Here is a 22,814-nt window from a genome sequence, read left to right as displayed (position 1 = left end):
TGCATGAACCACCTTGCCTTCATCCACAGCTCTGGTGACTGACTCAAAGAAGTCAACCAAGTTAAGCAGGCATGATCCACCCTTCACAAAACCAAACTGTGTGGGATCCAGAGTTTGGAGATTCCCTAAGTCCTTGTTTATTAGGTCCATAAAGAAGCGTTCCATAGCTTTGCATATCAGACTTGTCAGGCTAATGGGACGATAGTTCCCAGGGTCTGTAGTCACTCCTTTGTGGAGAGGGATGACTGTAGCAGTGCGCCATTCAGTAGGGACAAAGCATGAGGTGAGGCTGTGATTGAACAGGGCACACAGCTGAGGTGCTGCAGTTCATGTAGAACACAGCCAGACATATTGTCAGGTCCCATAGAAGCTGTATTTTTGGCCTTGGACAGTGCTGTTTTAACCTGTGCAGTAGTAACACTGGGTGCCTGGCAATCTGCTGGTATTGACTGGTCCCTTGGGGGGGGGGGGGGGAGTTGGCACTAAATCTGTAATCCAGTATATTGGCAATATCTGTTGACTCAGTATAGGAGGTATAATTGTGCAGTAGCTCAGAGCAAATCTGGGTATTGCCATGGAGATTCTTTCCATAACTATAGAAGGCCTTGTGGTTGTCTTTACTCTCTGCTGCAATTCTGTTTTCTTAGCTAGCTTTAAAGGATTTGATGAGGGATCTCAACTTTTTGTTGAGGCTGACAAGGTAGTTTTTCCAGTCTTTGGACTTCACCTTATTCCGCATCAGTTTCCTCCTCCTGTTGTAGAGTTTGTTTATGGCAGGGGACCACCAGATTGGCTTCCTTTTTTTGGAGGAGAGCGTCTTGGTTCTATTGGATATGGTGAGATTCTTTACATAACTATAGAAGGCCTTGTGGTTGTCTTTACTCTCCGCTGCAATTCTGTTTTCTTAGCTAGCTTTAAAGGATTTGATGAGGGGTCTCAACTTTTTGTTGAGGCTGATAAGGTAGTTTTTCCAGTCTTTGGACTTCACCTTATTCCGCATCAGTTTCCTCCTCCTGTTGTAGAGTTTGTTTATGGCAGGGGACCTCCAGATTGGCTTTCTTTTTTTGGAGGAGAGCATCTTGGTTCTATTGGATATGGTGAGATCCATGCATTTGTGTATGTGTTCGTACAATGCATTGGTGTATGATTCGGCAGTCATGCAACCAATCTCCATTTGCATGGGCGCCATGAAGTTAGCCACCTCTGTTTTTAGGAACCCAAAGTTAGCCTTGGAGAAGTTTTTCATGGTGGTTACCTTTGCAGGGGTGGTGGGAGGGATGTGGATTTCCAAGGTGATTAGATCTAACCAGGGAGGAGTTGACTATTGGTGTAGAGGAACGGTCACCCATGTTAGTATTGACCAGGTCAAGGATGTTGCTACCTGTAGTGGGGGTAAGAACGAGCTGGTCCAGGGCATTGGAATTAATGAATTCCAGGAAACGCTGTCCAAGTGTATTGGTACACGAGTAGTTCTCCCAGTTAATGGAGGGGTAGTTGAAGTTGCCCAGTATGAGAGTGTTAGGTTGAACCCTAATATTCTTCAGGGTGCTTAGGAATGTGGAGTGAGTCTTGGGACATGGTTGGGGGACCTATAGCAGTCTATGACCCTGAATCGCTGCCTTACCCAATGTTAGTTGCACCTGAAGCATCTCAGATGCATTATTTTGGGCTACCAGTCTGGAGGTGTGCGCATCCTTTGACTATGGAAACACCACTGCCTTTGGAGCTTTGGTCCAAGTTCTGGGGCCAAAAGGTGTGGAATGAGTTATAGCCTGGTAGTGCAGGGGTGCTTTCTGCTGCCTTGAACCAGGTGTCTGTTACGGCGCAAATGTCGATGTTTTCCATTTTAAGGAGTGCTTCAAGCGAGTGCATTTTGAGATTTACACTTCTAGCATTGAGCAGCATGACCCTCAGATTGCATTTGTTTGTAGCTGTTGTGGTGGTAATTTGGCCTTTGGAACACCACCTAAAAAAGGCACTATAGGGGTAGCAAGAGCCTTGGACAGTATCCGGAAGCCAAGGGGTGACAGATGCAAGCCATCTCTGGCAAAGCATCGGGGTCTGTCAATCATGTCATCCCGGACAGATACTGGATCCCCTTAGAATGACACCAGAAACTTAGCCAGTTGTTGAAATCAATCATTTTCTGCTTGTACTGTGGTATTATTCTGGGTGATGGTAGGATGCTGCTCAGGGTCATACCCGCCTGGGCTACATATTCAGAGAGCTCCTCCATGTCTCTTTCTATGTAGTCTAGGGTGGTACGTCTCAGGTCATTCACACCCACATGTACAATGACAGAGTCATATTTGTACCTGTTGTTGAGGGACCTGAGTGCGTGCATTATGTGGTGGATCCTGGCGCCTGACAGGTAGCTGACTGTTACTTTCTCCTTATTCAACCTAGTGAGTAGGACGTTAGTGTACCTCACTATCAAGTCACCTATGTCTAGTGTGTTGGACATGCTGTTTTGTCTTGGGGGCTTTGGTTCACTGGCACGTTGTTTAGGAGAGTTATGTGTCTCGTGATTAGTGTTGTGTTGTGGCCGAGTGCATTTCTGCCTTGGAGATCTCTGCTGTTTGGGTAGATGTTTATTAAGACCCTCCGTGAAGGTGGGTGTGTGGTCTGTGTTTTTATGTGAAGGCAGTGCTGGTGGTGTGTGTTCTGGAGGGCTGTGTGTTCCATGTGGTGTGGTGCAAGTGTTGACAGTCTCCTCTTGACCAGCTATTTTGGTCTTGGCTGGAGTGTGCATGGCTTCCAATTTGGATATACAAGTGTATCTCTCACAAGTCTTACTGTTTGGAGGTGAGAGGAGAGGGTTGTCAGTGTACATGAGGCAGTTGTTACATTGCCTCAGGATGTCCAAGTTCACCAGGTTGATAGGAGAAAGCAAAGGGAACTGACATTTAGACATGCCTGGAGGGGTGGGCATTAATAATAAGTACTGGAGCCGTTTCCTTGTAGAATGTTTAGTGCTGGTAGCACTTTTGTGTGCTATAATAATTGCTACAAGAAGTCTGGTAAAGAGCTAGACTAATAAGGTAGTAAAAGTCCAGGAGAGGAGAGAACTAGCAGATCTAAGGGAAAAAATTGAAGAGCAGACTTTGCAACCGCTCAGAAGTTTGCAAACAGTCCTGGATATAACAAATCTGTATCTGGACTAGACTGGTTGCAGGAAAGGTGGGAAATGTGAGCAAACGCGGGCTTTTAAATCAGAAAGTTGAAAGAGATGGAAAAACTGCCCAAACAGCCAATAAACTACAATTTCTGGGCCAAAAATCACTCCTCTTGTGGTAGATAGGCTACCTAGTGCTTACCACTCCCACTGATAAGCTAGAAGGCTCCCATCTGACACAAAAAGGCTTGGGGGGCTCAGAAACTTACAGTCCTGGATACAGCAAATCTGTTTCTGGATTAGATGAAGTTACTGGTTTCTGAATCATCTTGACTCATTAAGCCCACCACAAGCTGTGTATCTTCACCTCCTTGCAGTGTTGGCACTACAACTTCCTGATGATCTGCAGTCACAGCACTTTGATTAGTTTCTTGCTCCATTTCACTGTTGGCATTCTGCCTTCTGTCCTACATTTTGGAACTCTTCCTTTCTGCAGTAGCTGCCCTTTGGTACCACCTAGCAGCTCTAAAGCTCAATGGTCCCCTCTGGCCTGATTTCCTGTAGGTGGCATTTGCTGTGAAAACCACCTGTGGTCTTCTCTGAAACAAAGCCACTGATCTAGTGGGCCTAATCTGGTAAAGCAGTGTAAATAAATAAAATAAAAATGTGGGATCTTCTGTAGTATAATTCCTATTTCTTATTCCTGATTGTAACTGTGTTATAGAATATCATCTCTTATCTCAGACTGTTGAGATCCTTATAGGAAATATACTAATGCTAAAAGTGCCACTTCTGTCTTCACTCAGTTTATAACACTCAAATACTTCAAATAATAAAAAATAAGATGAGCAAATTTGACTTGTTAGTCAGTCCTAAAAATCTTGTAAAGTAATAGGGTCCGAAATGCCTCCTTGTGTCTGCTAGGGCTTCACTGCTTTTAGGTGCTCTAGTTTTCAAAATTTTCAAATATGGTTTCTTCCCTTTTTGGGGAATAAGCTCTGAATTAGAAAACAAAGCTGTTCTCCAAGAGATATTTCCTAGCCAGACCACCCTTCATCTTGGTTATTGGAGAAGGAGTCTTTCCTAGTGTAGGACCAGGAACATGGAATCATTTTCTAAGGGAAGTCACTAAACAACAACGACGACTGTCCACCTTTAAAACTAACCTTAAAGATCCCCTACAAAGTGAAGCCCAGTCTATTTGCCTTCATGACATTGGCCTCAAATGTTTAAGATGTTAATTCATCTAGTTATTCTGCAACTTGCTTCACTACTTGTACAGTGTGCATTTATATAACTTCTTTGTCTCTGAATTCTCACTGTTGTACAGTTAGCTCATGTCATTTGTGTAAAGTCTGTATATGTATTGTATTTGCTGTTCTGAGCCTAGGTCATGACTTAAGAGTCTCTGCACCAACTCACCTCCCTGGTTTAGGTTTACAAATGGGGGGGGGGGGGTAAATACATCTAAGGGTGACCATGTCATTGTAGTGTAAGCATGTTCTGAAAATTTTCAAATGTTATTTTGGTGCATATCAACTGATTATATGACTATATTCCAACTGTTGGATACGATTTTGACTGTAACCAGTTATTTGCAAGTGCCTCTCCATTCGTTACTGTAGGCTTTTCATATTTACTTAGTTCTATGGTTGTTTTTATATATTCTTGAAACCTGTTATTTCCAAGACATTTGTTTCTTCTGTTGTAAACACTAATTTTTCATAAAATTATTCAGTTATTGTACTGTTTTATCTGCAAGATAAATAAATATATATATATATATATATATATATATATATATATATATATATATATATATTTTTTGTGCCAGGTTTCCTGTTTTGCATTTCTCTTAAAAATATTTAAGTCCACTCTATCTTTGATTCTAAAATGCTAGCCTTTATAATTGCCTTCCTGTAAACTGTTCTGAAGCTCACTCTTTGACGTATTTTTTTCTCTACTCTATGTAATGGGCTCATTGGTTTATACTTGGTAACACTCAGTCACTGCAGTTCCCACTGCTTTCTTCTCCGTCTGTAAGGGACTATGAGGACTGTTCTGGGTGAATTTATGACTTTCCATCTCCTTGTCAATGTTGGCTTTAACAATAGTTAGGAAACTACTTTATTTGACATGCAATGGGAGCTTATTCCATAGTTTGGGGGATACTTTGGGAGAGATATCTGTCTCAGCAACCGGTTCTTTTAATGTTTTGACAGTCTCTTAGCATGCATAATACCATTTTTTTTAATATGTAAAAAGTCTAGTAGGATTGGGTCCTTTGCCTTATTGGCCAAGCTGAGGTCACCATGAAGGGATATGTGGTAGGCGGAGTACAGTGATGCAGCTTTTGTGTGCTCTCTGAAGCTTAAATAACTCATACCTGATGTATACTTTGTCAGGAATAATTATGATTTCTTGTTTAAGATATTGGGGCAGGTACATGCTGAAGGGGTGTTTAATATTGTGCTGAGTCAGAATAAGGAGGAGTAGTGGGGAGACAGTTAACCTCCTTGGATCTGTAGAATATAGCTTTAATAGTTAGCTTGGCTAAGCAGAAGGATTTCCTAAGAGTCTGGTATATGGTGGTCAAAGAGTTTGTTCATGAATGTGCCTAGATCTCTAAGGGTGGCTTCAGTTTTGAGGGGACTTTCATCTGCGTGATGGGCACAGTAGTGTTCCAGTGTTCTTGCTTCACAAAGAGTATTGTACTACATTTTTTGCATTTAACTTGAGTCCGTGAACTTGACAACAGGAATTGGTATGGATTAGTCAAAATTGTAGGATATGTTTGTCTGCTGGAATGTTAATGACTGTACCAAGTATGCTATCGTCAGCAAACTTTGTAGGTCAGTGAATTTTGATGTCAGTTTCGGCATCATCAGCAAATAATATACCCAAGAGATGTGGACCCAGTATGGAATCTTTTGGAATACCACTGGCACCTAGCCTTTAAGAGGAGAGTGTGTCACCAACCCTGACTGTATTAAGTTTAGTCTAGGAGCCAGTTGGCTCTCTGGTGCATTGTGTAGGGTTTAATAGTTAAGCAAATGAATTTATCAATAGTACCAGACTGTAGAATAATGTCAAAGGCCTTGGCCATATCCACCTAAACGGTGTGTACCAGCTGTCCATTATCTAGTGCATCAGTTACACATTCTCAAACAAGTCCACCAGATTTAGTAGGCATCTACCTTTTGTGAATCTAAATTAAATTGGGTTATGGGACTGTAGGCTGCTTATATCTTTATTTAAATGTTCTACGATAATGCATTCTATCACCTTACAAACAATGTTTGTTGAGACTAATTTATCTATAGTTCCTAGGAATATTGTAGTAGGTCACTTTTGTTTGGGATATCATTATAGCCTCAGACACTTGCATAATGGAGAGGATAAGGCTGAATGGGTTTAAAAGAGAAAATGCAAGGCTGTTTGAAACTGACTAAGAGACCGCTAGCTATGCTATTTGGAAGCTTATAGTTAGTGTTGATTATGGAGAGGGCATTTAGGGACTTCTCAGTAGTAATTTCAGGGGGAGGCAGGGACTGATTGATAAGGGGGTGAAGCAAGGAGAAAAGAATAGGGGTAGATCAGGACTGAATTTGTCAGAAAATGTCAGTGCCCTCTGTGTTGGACTTGATGGTGGCAGGTGAGAAAAGGTCCATTCATTGCTGGGTGTTAGTTACAAGATACTTAACCTAGTCAAAAAATACCTTATTGTTTTTGGAAGAGTTGTTGATATTCAGCTTATAACTGGCTGTACAAGATACGACCTTATACCGTAGTTGTTTTCAGACCTTTTTGAGCTCACTCATAAAATGCGGGGAATTTAAGTTTATGGATTTCCCCCCTTCTGTTAGTCTATTTTTACTGGAGTTCCATCACAAGGGCTTGTTCTTAAGTTTGCTATCATATTTGTATGGGACTGTGACAAGAGCTTTTGATATAAGAGCTAATGTGAGTATAAATGTTTGTTGTATATGTGACTGCTTTTGTTATGAGATATCCATGGAGGGCTTTTAAATTGTTTTAAATTGTCTGAGAGTGTTAATTTTTCCTTTGAGTAATCCCGGAATAGAGTAGAGAGAGATGATGTCTTAGGTTGGCTTTTTAAGGACGTATGGTGGTCAGATTTAATTATGGAGAAAGCTTTAGGTGTAGAACAGACTAGTGCTTACCTGTATGTTAGTGAGAAGCAGGTCAAAAAGACTGGATCCTCTGGCAGGAAAGAATATCAATTAATTCAGACAGCTGCTAATAAAATTAAAGAACGACTGTGCATATATTTTTTTTGGTTATGTTCACCAACTTGTGGATGGCTGGTTAAATTCTTCAGGATAATAAGTGCTTGGTTCAAAAATGAGGGACTCTAGTTTGTTGAGGGTAGGTGTCATGGCCAATGGGGAACATAGGTCATATGCAGTTCACAGTGATGTAATAAGTGGACTTGCTACTAAGATATCTAGGAGCTCACAGTCATTATCTTACTGCATTTACTGCGTAGTTGTGGGATTGCAGGTAAGTACTAATATGCCCTCTCCAGGTATGCCTTCTGCATCATCAGAGTGACTGAACAAATAATAGCTGCTGAGTCCAAGTATAGGAGGAGTATTATCACTACCTTGGACCTAAATTTCAGTAACTGTGTAGCTATGGCTATGCTTTGAGGGTCAGGAATTCCTCAGAGTTAGTCAGTTTCTTGTTCAGAGTTCTGATGTTGAACAGGGCAAAATTTATGCAGTCCTGAAAAGGATTTGTTCATTTAGAAGGTCTAAAAGTGATGGGCTGCAGGAGCAGGAAGTGTTTTTTTTTTTTTAGTATAAGGAAGCCTTGAGGTGAAAGTAGTAGGGCCATCGACCACCTCCCTTCAAACTGATAACATGTTAAGTCCCCGTTTGAATGACACAACATACGGAGTCTATTCTTGGTGCTTTATTTTTTCTTCATGTTTTAGCATAGTTTATGGTGATTGCAAAATGCTGCTAGACTAGCTGCTTCCCACTTTGTCACATACAGTGAGTTTGGCCAAGTCTCTCCATCTCTCCCAGCGAGAATTGTCCGACTGATTGCTTCCACGTGGATATTAACTGTCATATGCATACCTAGAGTAAAACAATCCAAGGACTCTAGTGACATTACAAATTTGCACATGACAAAGCAGCTACCCATCAGAATATTGTTGCTCAGCCTGGTGAGTGGTACATCTGTGTGTCTGACTGTGACTATAAAGTTGTCATGTATGGCAGTGTGTTCTGTTAGCTTTAAGGGCTTAGGTGTGCAACTCTGGCAACCCTTGTTTGGGAAGGAGGCCGTGGATGTTGATGTGTGTATAACAGATAAAGTGAGAGTATGATGCTGGGATTTAGGTGTACTGGTATATTGCCTAGGAGGCTTAGGAAGGGATTTTTTTCATTGCCTCATCGTTTGAGAGCTTTGTGCTTGGTTGATGTGGTGTGTACTTAAAACTGTGGCAGGTATGATTGCAGTCTACAGTTTAAGTACTTACATCTCTAGCAAATGGATTGTGTCTGGTAACTAAGTGGTTGTCAGTGAGCATTAGGTGGTTGCTGCACTACCTCAAGGCACTTGGTGCTATTAGGCTGGCCACACATGAAGTGACCACGGACTGTGGTCTCATGGTGGCAAGAATCTGATGTGCTGACAACACAGTAGAGTATATAAGGGAAGCTCAACATGTTGGTAAAGGCAGGCTAAAGGACAACATTTAGTAGAATTTATTTATTGACATTTGATTACTGGGAAAGTCTGACGAGGTAGTATCCTATTTTCAGTAGAGGCATGGGGAGAAAAGCTCCAAATTATTACAAAACATTTTAAGGACAATAATTTTACATTCTTCAAAAATAAAGCAAAATAATCTGCAGTTTAAATAATTATAACAAATTCTTAACCAATGTTTTTACATTGCCTAATCGATACAAGTATATGACAATCATTAATTTTTTAGAGGAATTTTAGACAATTTGTAGAGAAATTAAAGTTGTTAGTCTAATACAAACAGGAATTTCAATAATGAAATGAGGGAAAAACAGGCTTATGTTATATTTGGAGAGAAAGTCAGGGAAGAAATTTGATATAAGTAAGTGAGGAAGAGAGAGTAAGGAGGGTATAAGGAATGAATAGGTACGTGTTCACATTTAAGGATATAGTTTATCCTGGTTTTGAGCATGGACACAGACTGGTTTTAGCTAAGAGGTCTTTCAGAGTGCTTTTGAATGATGGGAGGGAGGATAATGACTTGATGGATACAGTTAAGGAGTTCCAGGCCTTAGCAACCTTGTACAAGTACATATAATGCCCAGCAGATTTGCTAGGTTTGTAGACGGGAGTTTTTAGTCACCGGATTGCAATGACTGACTGGGAACATAGTGCTGGACAGGCAGATGGATGCTGGATAATTTTATAGAGAAGAAGCTGTGTATGTCTTAACTGATGAGGCAGTTCTCATTTAATCTTTTTGGTGCTATACAGTGGTGGGTTCTAAAAGGGTGTTTACTGCAAATTTAGCAACTTTGTTATAGCATTGTTCAAGTGTTGATTTTTGTGAAGCCTGGAGGTTAGTGAGAATTGAAATGCCATAAAGAAGTGTGGGGAGGAGATAAGTAGTGCAAGTGTATTCTTAGTTGTGTTGGTGAGAGTTCTTTTGGCTCTGTAAAGCATCCCTAGTTTTTGATGTTTTTCTTATGCAGTTATGTATATGCTGGTCGGATGCAAGATTATCATCCACTATCACCCCTAATAATTTGCTATGGTTATAATATCAAGAGAGAGAACTTTATAAACTTTGTTTTTTTTCATGAGAGAGATTTGGGGAAAAAGTCCTAGTTTGGTCTTTTGTGTTGAGCATGAGTTGTGAGTTATAAAGCCATGTTTCAGTGGCTGTTAAAGCGTCCTGATTATTTTTTGGAGGTTTACCATGTTGTCAAATGTGCAAATGAGAGTGACTATTTTATTTAGTGGACTAGCACACTAATGTATGCATCACAGCTTTTCCCTGGTATAAATAGCTGTGTTCAGAAAGTCTCATTCAATAAAGTCAAAGTCAAATGCAGTAATATGCAGTTTTGTGCAACTCTGCACAAAGGAGCGCCAAGTCTAAGTGTACTCGAAGTTATAGCAAGCAAGAGTATGCACACAATACTAACTATCGTCCAGAGGGTGTTGGTGAAAATGTTAGGAGAAGACCAAGGACTGAGCCCTATGGTACATCAGTGGTGACCGGGAGGTAAGAAGAGAGCACAGAGTGCCATTTTACTGACTACCTATTGGACAGGTAGCTTTTGAACCACAGAAGGGTGGGTCGAGAGACCTAGTGAGGACATTTGAAGTAGACATTTGCTGTGACAAACTGTGTCGAAGACTTTAGAGCACTCTAGAAATAAGGAAGAAACTAGTTTTCCTTTATCTGTAGCTTTATTGACAATATCGATATAGGTTAGAAGGGCAGTGCTAATACTATGTATGGGAAGGATGGAAGCCATGTTGTGTAGGGGTTACTGTAGGAGATAGTCTGCCAATTGTTTTTGAATACATTCTTTCAAGTATTTTGGTGAGGCAAGATAAGATTGCTGTAGGTCTAAAGTTATTAATGTCTGAATTTCCTCCTTTGTACGGAGGGATAATTTGACTTTTTCCAGAGACAAGGAACGTGGGATTCCTGGATTGACCTATTTGTAAGGCTTAAGACAGGATAGGTAATGCTGTTGGCTGCTATTTTTAGGTACTTGCTTGGAAAGCCATCTGCTGAAGAACACTGTTTGTTTATGAGTAGTTTTATATAGGATGTGGTCACAAGTTTGAAGGTGAAAATGAATGTGGTGATATGTGGCTGTCAGGCAGGGTTGAGATTAAATGCTGAGGAATTCTTGGTTAGAAATGCTGTACTACCTATAACATAGGAGTTTAACTGTACTGCAGTTTCGAGTGGTGAGTTATCATGAGAGGGGTTTGGGTTGAATTTTTGGCTGGAATGCAAGATTTATTTAATGGATATCCAAAATGTTTAGGGTTGTGTTTAGTATTCTGAAAGTTGTTATAGTTAATAGCTTTTGTCTTCATTAATTTTCTTTTTAGTACGATTGCGAAGCATTCTGAAGTTTTCAGGATATTGAGGTGTTTTATATTTTTGCCAGTCTTTCCATGCTTTTTCTCTATCCTGCATTAGCATTCTACTCCTTATGGAGAGCCTAATTGCGTTATTTGAGTGAGGCTGTGCAAGGGAGAAAAGGCAGGATGGGGGATATGTTCTGTGTCTGTGTGTGTCTGTCTGTCTGTGTGTGTCTGTCTGTGTGTGTGTGTCTGTCTGTGTGTGTGTGTCTGTGTGTGTGTGTGTGTCTGTCTGTGTGTGTCTGTCTGTGTGTGTCTGTGTGTGTCTGTGTGTGTGTGTCTGTGTGTGTGTGTGTGTCTGTGTGTGTCTGTGTGTGTGTGTGTCTGTGTGTGTCTGTGTGTCTGTGTGTGTGTCTGTCTGTGTGTGTCTGTGTGTCTGTGTCTGGGTCTCTGTGTGTCTGTGTGTGTCTGTGTGTCTGTGTGTGTGTGTGTCTGTGTGTGTGTCTGTGTGTGTGTGTGTGTGTGTGTCTGTGTGTGTGTGTCTGTGTGTGTGTGTGTGTCTGTGTGTGTGTGTGTCTGTGTGTGTGTGTCTGTGTGTGTGTGTCTGTGTGTGTGTGTCTGTGTGTGTGTGTGTGTCTGTGTGTGTGTGTCTGTGTGTGTGTCTGTGTGTCTGTGTGTGTGTCTGTGTGTGTGTCTGTGTGTGTGTCTGTGTGTGTGTGTCTGTGTGTGTCTGTGTGTGTCTGTGTGTGTCTGTGTGTGTGTGTCTGTGTGTGTCTGTGTGTGTGTCTGTGTCTGTGTGTGTCTGTGTGTGTGTGTGTCTGTGTCTGTGTGTGTGTGTGTCTGTGTGTGTGTGTGTGTCTGTGTGTGTGTCTGTGTGTGTGTCTGTGTGTGTGTGTGTGTGTCTGTGTGTGTGTGTGTGTCTGTGTGTGTGTGTGTGTGTGTGTGTGTGTGTGTCTGTGTGTGTGTGTGTCTCTGTGTGTGTGTGTGTCTGCCTGTGTGTGTGTCTGTCTGTCTGTGTCTGTGTGTCTGTCTGTGTGTGTCTGTGTGTCTGTCTGTCTGTCTGTGTGTCTGTGTGTCTGTCTGTCTGTGTGTGTGTGTCTGTCTGTCTGTGTGTGTGTGTGTGTGTGTCTGTGTGTCTGTCTGTCTGTGTGTGTGCAGTTCAACAGGGTAGTAAAGGCAGGCTGGAGAATATGATGTAGCATATTTCATAAGCTCCATGCAGTATCAAATTACATCTGAGCAGGGCATGATCTGTTGCCTCAGTAGCTCAGCTCCAGTAAGATAAAAAAATGATTAGTACATGACAGTACAATAAATTTATAGTCTAATATGGTAAACAAAAACAGAAATGGTACTTTGACAGAGCAGCTGCAAGGGCCATGTAATATATTAAGTACATCTCACTCAGGCATGGGTGATAAATAACAGAACTGTGCCATTTGCCTGAGATATGACTGTATGGTACAGGCATGAGTTCCACAAATTTTATAACAGTGTACTTTGTTAAAGATAAGGCTGTATGATGCAGGTGCAGTTACCCCATGTGATGGAACTGGGTCTATATTATTTTACCGAAAAATGTGTTCATCAAACACATTTTCATCGACCAATATACAGTGAAAACGCTAATCTCTGAATGGCCACTTCATCACATTTTTTCCCAGGGGAAAAAAAAATCACTTGGCCAAACAAAAAGAAAACAAACTTTCAAACCCTACAAAGTGTGGGGGGGTTTCACCCCCTTACCCACCCAACTAAAGAACCAACTCCAAGATCGCACTACAGTGGGGAAAAGGGTAAATCCCTGACAACAGCCAAGTGTTTTTTCCCCCTGGGAAAAAAATTATCTGAAGTGGCTGTTTGGAGATTCGTGTTTTCGCTGTATAGTGGTTGACGATAACGTGTTCAATTAACACTTTTTTTGATAACATAATATACACCCGATGGAACTGTGCCATGGAGAAGACTTTCAGCAGTTGGGTGTGACGGTCAGAAAAACTAGAAGAGTATCTCTGAATCTAGAGACACAGGGGTAGTTGCCATGACACCCTGACCCCTTGTAAAAATTGGGATGATGATGATAGTAGGTGGATGAACAGAACAGTACAGTAACTAAAGACAGATTAATAAAAGCAGTGCAGCAACTAAAGACACAATAGGTAGAACAGCAAAACCATATAGTTAACGGAGGACAGTAGAAAAGAAAAAGTATTTTAAGAAATTGGGTCCCTTGAAAAGGGTAATATGTAAATGTACCAACTGGCTATTTTATTTAGTAGACTAGCACACTAATGTATGCATCACAGCTGTTGCCTGGTATAAATAGCTGTGTTCAGAAAGTCTCATTCAGTAAAATCAAAATCAGATGCAGTAATATGCAGCTTTGTGCAACTCTGCACAAAGGAGTGCCAAGTCAGAGTGTACTTTATAGCAAGCAAGAGTATGCACACAATACTAATTATCGTCCAGCAGACATGTGTCCAGATCCCCCTTCTCCCATTAGTGAAAACTAATAAGCTGTTTCCTGTAGTCCAGGATTTGATTTTTTTTTTTTCCCGGCCGTAAATTACTTACTCTGCGACTGTGAGCAAGTCACTTAAAGTAGTTGGTGTGAGGTAGTTCAGAACTTTCAGCTAGTTTCAATTTACCACTCGTAATTACAATCAGGACAGGACCCTTTCTTCTATTTTAGGGATTTTGCCTGATCTCTGTTTTTCATTGCATTTATCTGATGGTCAAAAAGGATAATCAGTTGATTTAATCTGCCCTTAAATATATTTAATACTAAACTTTTTTTTTTCTCTTCCCCTCTTTCCCGTTATTCCCAAGCTTTCCTGAATGCCTCTGTTGATTCTTTTTTTATGCCACACACTCTGGAAGATAATTTGTTGGGTTATCAGTCATCAAGGTGGAAAAGGTTGTATAGTTGAGGAAAATTGGTACACATAGTCTTTTGGGTGCTTGCCTTCCTTCTTTATACTCCCTGTTTTAGTATAGCCATTTCACAGTTCCATATCATGTGCCCTCTCTTCTGGCTTGTAGTAATTGGAACCCCTCCACCTCTTTGTCTTCAATACTTTTGTGTCTGAGGTATGTATCGTCACAGTCCCATGTCATAGCCAGTCTCTTTTTCTGATCTGCAATACAGACACTAATCTCCTCAGGTCTTATTGTTTAACTCCTTTGTTTGATGTTTTTAATTTTGCTGTGGGCTCCATTGAACACAGTTTCTATACTTTGCTTGAGACCGTTCTTTCTTCTAGTCTTCATTTCTTCCATTTGTCTGCAGTTCACCTGCAGCTGTCTGTCTGCCCTTCATCACTGGTGGGAGAGCTGGTTGCAGGATGGCTGCTGTAAGAAATGCTCCTTTTTTTCCTTTTTGCACACCTCTCAGCTGTCCTGTACACATGTAGACATGAATGCATGGTGTCCTTTACCCTGTGAATATACACATTCCCACACGCTTTCCCTGAAGGGCCAATACATAGTCGTGGTTTGGCAAAGTCAGATAGACGTCCTTGACCTTTATCCTGCAAGCCGTGTATTACTTTCTCTGTCCATCTCATTCCATTATGGTCTTGCCATTGCATTGAGCCAATGTTCTTCATTCCACATTGCTGCAGTCCTAACCATTGGGGTAGTCCGCTGTCCAGTCGGCCCGAATACCAAAGTATATGGCTGACGTCGGTCAAGGCGCATTAGACTGATGTCAGGACGTCAGGGTACTAATGCGCATGACCGACGTCATATCCTTAGTCTTTTTTGCCGCATGGTCCGATGCAGAAGCAGTTTTGCGAGTGCAGGTTGGCGTTCTGAAATTTTCTGAAGTCGGAGTTTCAGACCGAATCAAAGTTGGCTAAGTACCCCGAAGGGAATCATTTTGGTTTTTTCTTGCCTCAGTATTTAACCGGATGTCAGAAAAAGTGAATAACTGTATTTCTTGTGGGAAACAGATACCTCATAGGGATTACCATACTTTGTGTATACCTTGTTTAGGGCCTGAGCACAACGTTGTTGGTTGCCGCTCTTGTGCTAGATTTAACAAACGCACTATTAAGAGAAGGTTAGACTGTGCCAGGTTAGTGTTTGGGAAGCGTTGTAATTATAAAATGCCGTCGGATGCTCCGACGCCCGCTTCGTCCAAAAAGCGCAAGGACAAAGCAGCAAAGCCTAGGGTTGAAGAACCGGCAGTCCCGGACGTCGGTTCTTTAGAAGGCTCAGTGGAGCCAGAAGTTTTGCCAGGAGTTTCTGTGGAGTCTCAGGCAGAGACTTTACTGTTACAGGATGTGCCCTCTCAGGAGGTAGGCCAGGCTGAGGCGCACTCTCAGGTAACTGTTCTTCCCTCTCTTCCTAAGGTAGTTAGAGCCTCTCCTTCTGTTTCCAAGACTTCTTTGAGAGGTAGGCCAAGTTTAGCTTCAGTGGGGCTTCTCCTAGCACTACAGGTTCTGTGCCTAAGAAACATGTGCTTAAAATGGCAGAGGATTTGATTACTATGATTAGAGGTTCTATGCCCCCTCCTGATAAGAGGCCTAGGGTGGAGCCTGAGTTTGAGAGTTTTGAACAGTGTTCAGAGGCTTCTGAGTCTTGGCTGAAGACTTGCAGGAGTTTCCTCATTATTCTGATTCTGATGTGGATGATTCCACTCCTTCAGCTTCTCCTCCTGAGGATTTTTCATTTTCAGAGACTCTGCATTCCATGAGGGAGCATTTTAAATGGGAAGGCCAAGATTTCTCTGATTCCAGGAAGAGGCTTAGGAATTTTTGTTTTACCCCAGCATAGGCCCTTAGCTATACCTCCTGTGTTGAATGTGGTGGAAGATGTTTTGCAGAGGCTTCCCTGAACCCTGATTCTTTGCCTCCTGCCCTGTTAAACCTGATAGGTACTATAGGGTGCCTGAAGCTCATAAGTATCTTTTAAGAGTCCTAGGGCAGACCCAGAAATTGTTTCTCAGGGGCCTAAGGGTGTTAAGGCCTCGGTTGTTAAAAATCCTGTTCCCTCTGATAAAGAGGCAAGGGCTTTGGATAGATGGGGAAAGAAAGTGTATACTTCTTCCACTTTAGCCATGAGGGCGTTGAATTGTCAGTTTCACATGCTAAAATATCAAAATTATCTCCTTTCACAATTGAAATCTAAGGTGGATGCTCTGGCGGAAGGTATTGAGTGTAAAGAGTTGCTGGATTTAGTTCATGTGTCTGAACAAGTGGGTAAGCATTCTTTGCAATGTGGTTTTGATGCTGTGCAGGCCTCCTCGAGGGTGGCTGCCACTGGTTCTGTTCTTCGCAGGCACGCTTGGTTGAGGGATCAGAATTTGGCTGAGCATGTTAAGACTAGGATTTTGGATGCTCCTTTACAGTCTGATGTGTTGTTTGGTTCGCCTGTGGAAGCAGTTTTAAAGAAAATGGAGGACAAGGCTAAATCTATGCAGACTGTTAAAGATTTTTTGCAGGTGCAGCCTCCAAAGTTTAGCAGAAATTGGCCTACTAAGGGATGGACATATCCTGCTTATGATTCCCAGTCTAGGGGTAGGTCTAGACGTGGTAGGGGCAGAGCTCAAGGTTCTTTTAGGCCTAGAACAGGGAGTTCTCCTGCTCAGACTTCTGGTGAGGGCAGGGGTCAGTCCTTTCGTAAACAGACCCAATGACCTGCCTTTTCAGCTGCCAGTTCATTCTTGTCTGGCAGCTCCTTTGGGAGGAAGACTGTCTCTTTTCAAAGAAAATTGGGATTTAATTACTCAAGACAGATGGGTTTTGGATATCATTCACCACGGTTACAGGTTTTATTTCCATACCTTGCCCCTTTCAAAGGCATGCCAGACGTTCCTCCTCCACAAAGGAAAGAGGCTCACAAGCAAATTTCTCTGTTACTCCAAATAGGGGCCATTCAGCCAGTCCCTGTACCAGAAAGGGGCCTAGGATTTTATTCTCGCCTGTTCCTAGTACCAAAGAAGGGGAACACGTGGAGACCAATTTTGGATTTATCTATCCTCAACACTTATCTGGACATTCCCAAGTTCAAAATGTTGACGTTACAACAGCTTTTACCTCTGCTGGGCAAAGATCACTGGATGGTAACTTTAGATCTCAAGGAAGCTTACCTTCATGTGCCTATAAGACTAAGTTGCAGAAAGTATCTGCGTTTTCGAGCTGGAAATTCTCATAATCAGTTCTCTGCATTGCCCTTTGGCTTATCTACTGCGCCCAGAGTATTCACAAAGGTTCTGGCTCCAGTGATAGCTTACTTCAGGCTAAAAGGAATTCAAATCTATCCTTATTTGGACGACTGCCTGATTCTGGCTCAAGAAAAGGAAGACCTTCTACAGCATTTGGAATATGTCATAGCAGTGCTAAGATGCCTAGGGTATTCTGTGAACGAAATAAAGTCCAGTCTAGTACCCTCTCAAGACATGTGCTTTCTGGGTGTGAGACTGAATACAGCAGCCCAGATGGCCTTTTAACCCCGGACAAACAAAAGAATCTCTCCAGTTACTTCCATCATCTATCTCTTCAGTCCGGGCTGACTGCAAGGACAGTCCTTCAAGCCTTCGGGTTCATGGCATCTTGTATTCTGGTACTTCCCAATGCCAAACTGCATATGAGGAAGCTACAATGGTATCTCAAGAATCTGTGGACACAGCACTGCCAGGATTTGGACACTGTCATTCAAATAATACCTTGCATTCAAAAGGAATTTTTGTGGTGGGCTCAGGAATGTCACCTAAACAAGGGACTCTCTGTGACCCGGCCAGAGGCAAGTCAGATTCTAACGACAGATGCCTCAGATGTTGCTTGGGGAGCTCATCTAAATGGAAAGTGGATACAAGACAAGTGGCCTGCCAGACTTCAGCATCTACATATCAACATGAAGGAGATGTTAGCAGTCCAGTTTGCATTGATGGCTTTCAAGGAGTTACTTCTTCCAGGGCAGGTGTTGATTCTAACAGACAACACAACTGTCATGTGGTACATCAACAAACAAGGGGAACACATTCTTATCCTCTATGCAGGCAAGCAATGATTTTATGGGAAACTGCGCTCAGCTTGCAACTAACTCTACAGGCAAGGTTTCTGCCGGGAGCACAGAACTCCTTAGCAGATGTGTTAAGCAGACAAATCATGGATCCCCACGAGTGGAAACTGGATCTTCATGTATTTCAGAAATTGACAGTGTCATGGGGAACTCCAGACATAGATTTGTTCGCTTCTCCACTAAACCACCAGCTGCCAAAGTTTTGCACAAAGGGGTTTCATCACACAGCTTGGAAAGTGGATGCTCTTTCTTTCAGTTGGAAAAATCTTCATGTGTATGCCTTTCCACCTCTGCCTCTTCTTCCAAAGGTGCTCCTAAAGGTCAGACAAGACAAGCCAAGGATGATTTTAATAGCTCCAGATTGGCCTCGGCAACACTGGTACCCACTACTAAGGAGTCTGGTAAGGAAGCCTCCATGGCCTTTGCCTTTGATTCCACATCTGTTATCTCAGAAGGACGGTCACCTGCTCAATGTCAAGCTTCACTCTCTTCATCTAACAGCCTGGCATATTCTGTTCTGAAACACAGCAGGTCTCAACTTCCTCAACAAGTTTTAAATGTGATTATGGAAGCCAGAAGACCTAGTACAAGGAAGGTGTACGCAGAAAAATGGAAGAGATTTTTATTTTGGAGTGCAGCAAAGAATTTGGAGATTTCTGAGCCTAATTTGAGTGTGGCTCTTCAATATCTTACTGAGTTATTGGACAAAGGTTTGTCCTTCTCTTCCATTAAGATTCATGCTGCAGCAATTTCAGCTCACTATGATTGTGACCCACCATTGTTTTCGCATCCTTTGTTCAAGCAGTTTCTTAGAGGGGCAAAGAATATAAGACCCCACGTAGAGCTCCTACTCCTGCTTGGGATCTCAATTTTGTGTTGGAAAAACTTACTCTACAACCTTTTGAGCCTGCGGCTACTGCTGAATTGAAATACTTGTCATGGAAGACTGCTTTTTTGTTGGCTATTACTTCTGCAAGAAGGGTTTCTGAGTTGCAGGCCCTTATGGCAGTAGAGCCCTTTTGATTTTCCATAAGGATAGGGTATCATTACGTACTAATCCTTCCTTTATGCCTAAGGTGGTTTCTAGTGTGGCTTTAAACCAAACTATTCATTTGCCTACTTTTATGCAGATCCCCAAAATAAGGGGAAAAGATTTTGCACACTTTAGATGTACATAGGCAGTTGCGTTATTATTTAAGCAGGACTAAGGATTTCAGGCAGTCTCAGCAGTTGTTTGTCTCTTTTGCTTTGAGTTCTCAGGGCAAGCCTGTGTCTAAACAAACTATTTCTAAGTGGATTGGGTTTTGCATTTCATTTTGTTATTCCCATCATGGCAAGGAGATTCCAGCTGGGATTAGGCCTCATTCCACTAGGGCTACTGCCACTTCAACAGCATTTCTAAGGGGTGGCAACTAAGGATATTTTGGAGGCAGCTACTTGGAGTTCAGTGCATACTTTCTCTAAGCATTACCATCTTCCTCTCTACTCTAAATCTAGGGCTGGTTTTGCCACAGCTATTTTGCAAGGCATGTTGACAGCTCCTGCTTCCTTATGATTTGCCAGCCTCCCTTAACTCTGCTTTGGGATTCTACCCAATGGTTAGGACTGCAGCAATGTGGAATGAAGAACATAGTACAGTTTTGTACCTACCATAAATGTAGATGTTCGAGGATCCACATTGCTGCAGTCCAATTTACCCTCCCTCCTTCCCTCTGTGTTTAGGGGTGGTGGTGTGGGTTAGGATATACTCTTGTACATTTGTATATATTGTATATATGTTTGGTGCAGGGTTTTTTGGTTTTTTGGTTTGGGCCTTGTCTTTTTAGGGTCTTCTGACATCTGGGGCAAGAAAAGACTGAGGATATGACGTCGGTCATGCGCATTAGTACCCTGACGTCCTGACATCAGTCTAATGCGCCTTGACCGACGTCAGCCATATACTTTGGTATTCGGGCCGACTGGACAGCGGACTACCCCAATGGTTAGGGCTGCAGCAATGTGGATCCTCGAACATCTACATTTATGGTAGGTACAAAACTGTACTTTTTGTATCCCTCCCCCAGGAAGAGTGAGGCAATGTAAACTGCTCATTCTCACCCTTCCTAGCTTTTCTTCAGCTGCAGGGCCACTGGTCAGTTCTGGGTCAGGGCCAAGGATTTATTCCTCTGTGCCTCAGAGCTGATTTAAAACCATTCCCTCTGCTATGTTAGTGAAGATTGTGAAGAAAACTGGGGACTCTGACACGTCACTGGTTACCTTATGTTTTGTACCATAGATACCATAGCTTTTTCTTGTTTTATTATATCTGAGTTTGTTTACCAGGATAGAACACTGGCCTCAACAACTAGATTCAGCCTGGGTAAAAAATAAATAAATAAAGAAATGGATCAAATTTAGAAAATTAAGCAAAAAAAGTAATACCCATACTTGTTCCTATATAGAATTGTATTCAGTGAAGTTTTTGAACAAGTGAGAAAAGTGGGTGGGAGGTTAATTTTTTGTTTACTTAGTAGACTGTGTCAAAGGTTTAGCTGAAATCCAGCTCTGAACTTTGCGTGAAGGAGGTTGATTAAGCTTCTCCTAGCTTCTATATGACTAACCTTTCAGTGATTGTGTAATGTATCTTATGCATTTCATTTTATTGATTTAACTTGGTCAGCAAACTGGTTCTCCTTGGGCACGTTTTAGCTTGTTACCAAGGCTGTAGCCACAAGGGCAGGGGGAAGGAAATGCAACAAATATATATATGAACAATTTAGTTTAACCAATTGGCCAGCAGTTTTGAGGAAATAGGATGAAAATGGACTGCCTGCAGAGAACCCATGCAGACACAAGGGGTATAAGGTACACTTCCCCGTCTCCTATGCTTCTTATGTAGTTACTTGCTTTGCAGGGCAGGTGAGGAGCAGACTTTCCTCCCCACCCCGGATTGGTAAGCCAGCATCAATTGCTTAGTCACACACTCCCTTGCCTGGCTGTTTCAGTGCTAGAGGTGACGATCAGTCTTTGGTCAGCTGGGTCATAGGGCTTCATCCCTCTGTGCCATGGATGCTGATATTATTCCAAATACTTTTATCTGGACACATGACATTTTGACTTCTATAACAGTGGAATTGTATTGCCACTGATAGCTACCAAAAGCACTGAATGATAGGTTACATGACAGTGCAGGTTAAAACAGAGGTTGAACAAAAGCAAGTATTAAACTCATACTAGCAGAATATTTAACGTTTTTGAAAAAGTCAGTTAGGCTTGCTTTTATAATGCTGAAGAACTTGTACAAAAAACATGCGCCAACCCTTTCAGCAGATGCTCCTGAGAAAGCAGAAATATGAGTATTGCCATTGTAATTCACTGAAGAAGCAAAACTGCAGTGAACAAATTGTACTATGTAATGAGGACACACACCATGCATTATGGGAAAAATATGGTGCGACTAGAAAACTAATTCACACCACTGTGGAACTTCCCATCTTGTCATTTGGTAGTGTAATAAATTACAAAAAACATTGAGTGATGCACAGACATTAATACTGCATAATACAAAATATGTTTTAAAAAGTCTTTTCTATTGTACATTAGAAGATGTTTGCTTAAAATAACTCAATATTATGACAAGGCTCATAACAGACGTGTATTTTGGTTTGCTGTAGAGCTCCTCTGAAGATGCAAGTGGTACTCAGTCTTTGGCAGGATTACTGAATAAGTGCAGAACTCCTCAGGGACAGCGACTAGTTAATCAGTGGATTAAGCAACCCCTTATGGACAAAAGCAAGATCGAAGAGAGGTAAGTAAAGTGCCTTTGCAAGACAAAGCTGTTTATACCGGTTGATGTGCAGGTTACTAGTACCACTGCTCTTCAGCAGCAGTTAAACTTCTACTCTCTTCCACCCCCTTTTTGCTTGGTTGGCTTCTGCTATCAGCATCAGTGGATGGATTTTCTTTTAAGTTAGGCAAGTAATTTTAATATTCTTTTGTTGTGTTTTAGGCCAGCTTGTTGACTGCAGGGGAACCAACACTAGGGTTTAGGTGTAAGTTGCCCTCCTAGTCCACTTTGTATTGCTGGCAGGAGGCCCACACCACCTCTCTGCATGTTAGAATTAATCATTTCAGGATTGTGCTATGCTGGGGAATATGAATGGAAGAAATTCCAGATAGTTACCTACTGCAGAGGACATTATCAGTGCTCAGTTGTTATGATGTGTACTTATTTTAGTTCTAGACTGAAAGGCTTACACTAGCATGTTGCAGTAATCTAGATAACGTTTATTAGAAAACATTCTGAGGGGTATGGGACCATTAATGGTGGTTTTAATATCACGTCATAAAGCATACTGAATAAACTGTGATTTCTCATACTATGCCAAGACAGCAAAAAGGAACAGGGTTGACGTTTGTGGGCAAAGTCAGATGATCCGTTTAACTCTCCTTTCACTCCAAGGAGAATAAAAGCATGTCAGCTTACTAGCTTGTCAGCTTTTCAGCAGTTTATAAGGTAGGACATTGGGGTATAAATGCATTAGGTGGTGAAGGGTATAGTCATGTTCTGACTTATTTCCATAGTGGGTTTGGCAGGTTGGGTATAAGATGGCGTGGAATA

At 41.9% G+C, this 22,814-nt stretch overlaps 1 protein-coding gene across 2 annotated transcripts in view; it reads left to right on the top strand.

The window, feature by feature from the left end:
- MSH2 (mutS homolog 2) overlaps nucleotides 1-22,814 on the top strand; it is a 1,108,457-nt gene that overhangs the window by 296,670 nt on the left and 788,973 nt on the right. For both annotated transcript variants that reach the window (XM_044060178.1, XM_044060185.1), the window contains one exon: nucleotides 21,868-22,001. In XM_044060178.1, coding sequence (XP_043916113.1) covers nucleotides 21,868-22,001 — 134 coding nt within the window. The remainder of the gene's footprint in view (nucleotides 1-21,867; nucleotides 22,002-22,814) is intronic.

This window comes from Protopterus annectens, chromosome 1.part0 (genome assembly GCF_019279795.1).
Source record: "Protopterus annectens isolate FY-2018-M chromosome 1.part0, PAN1.0, whole genome shotgun sequence".
Lineage (NCBI taxonomy): Eukaryota > Metazoa > Chordata > Ceratodontiformes > Protopteridae > Protopterus > Protopterus annectens.
Note: the sequence above shows the minus strand (reverse complement) of the source record. Positions and strands in the feature narration are given on the sequence as shown.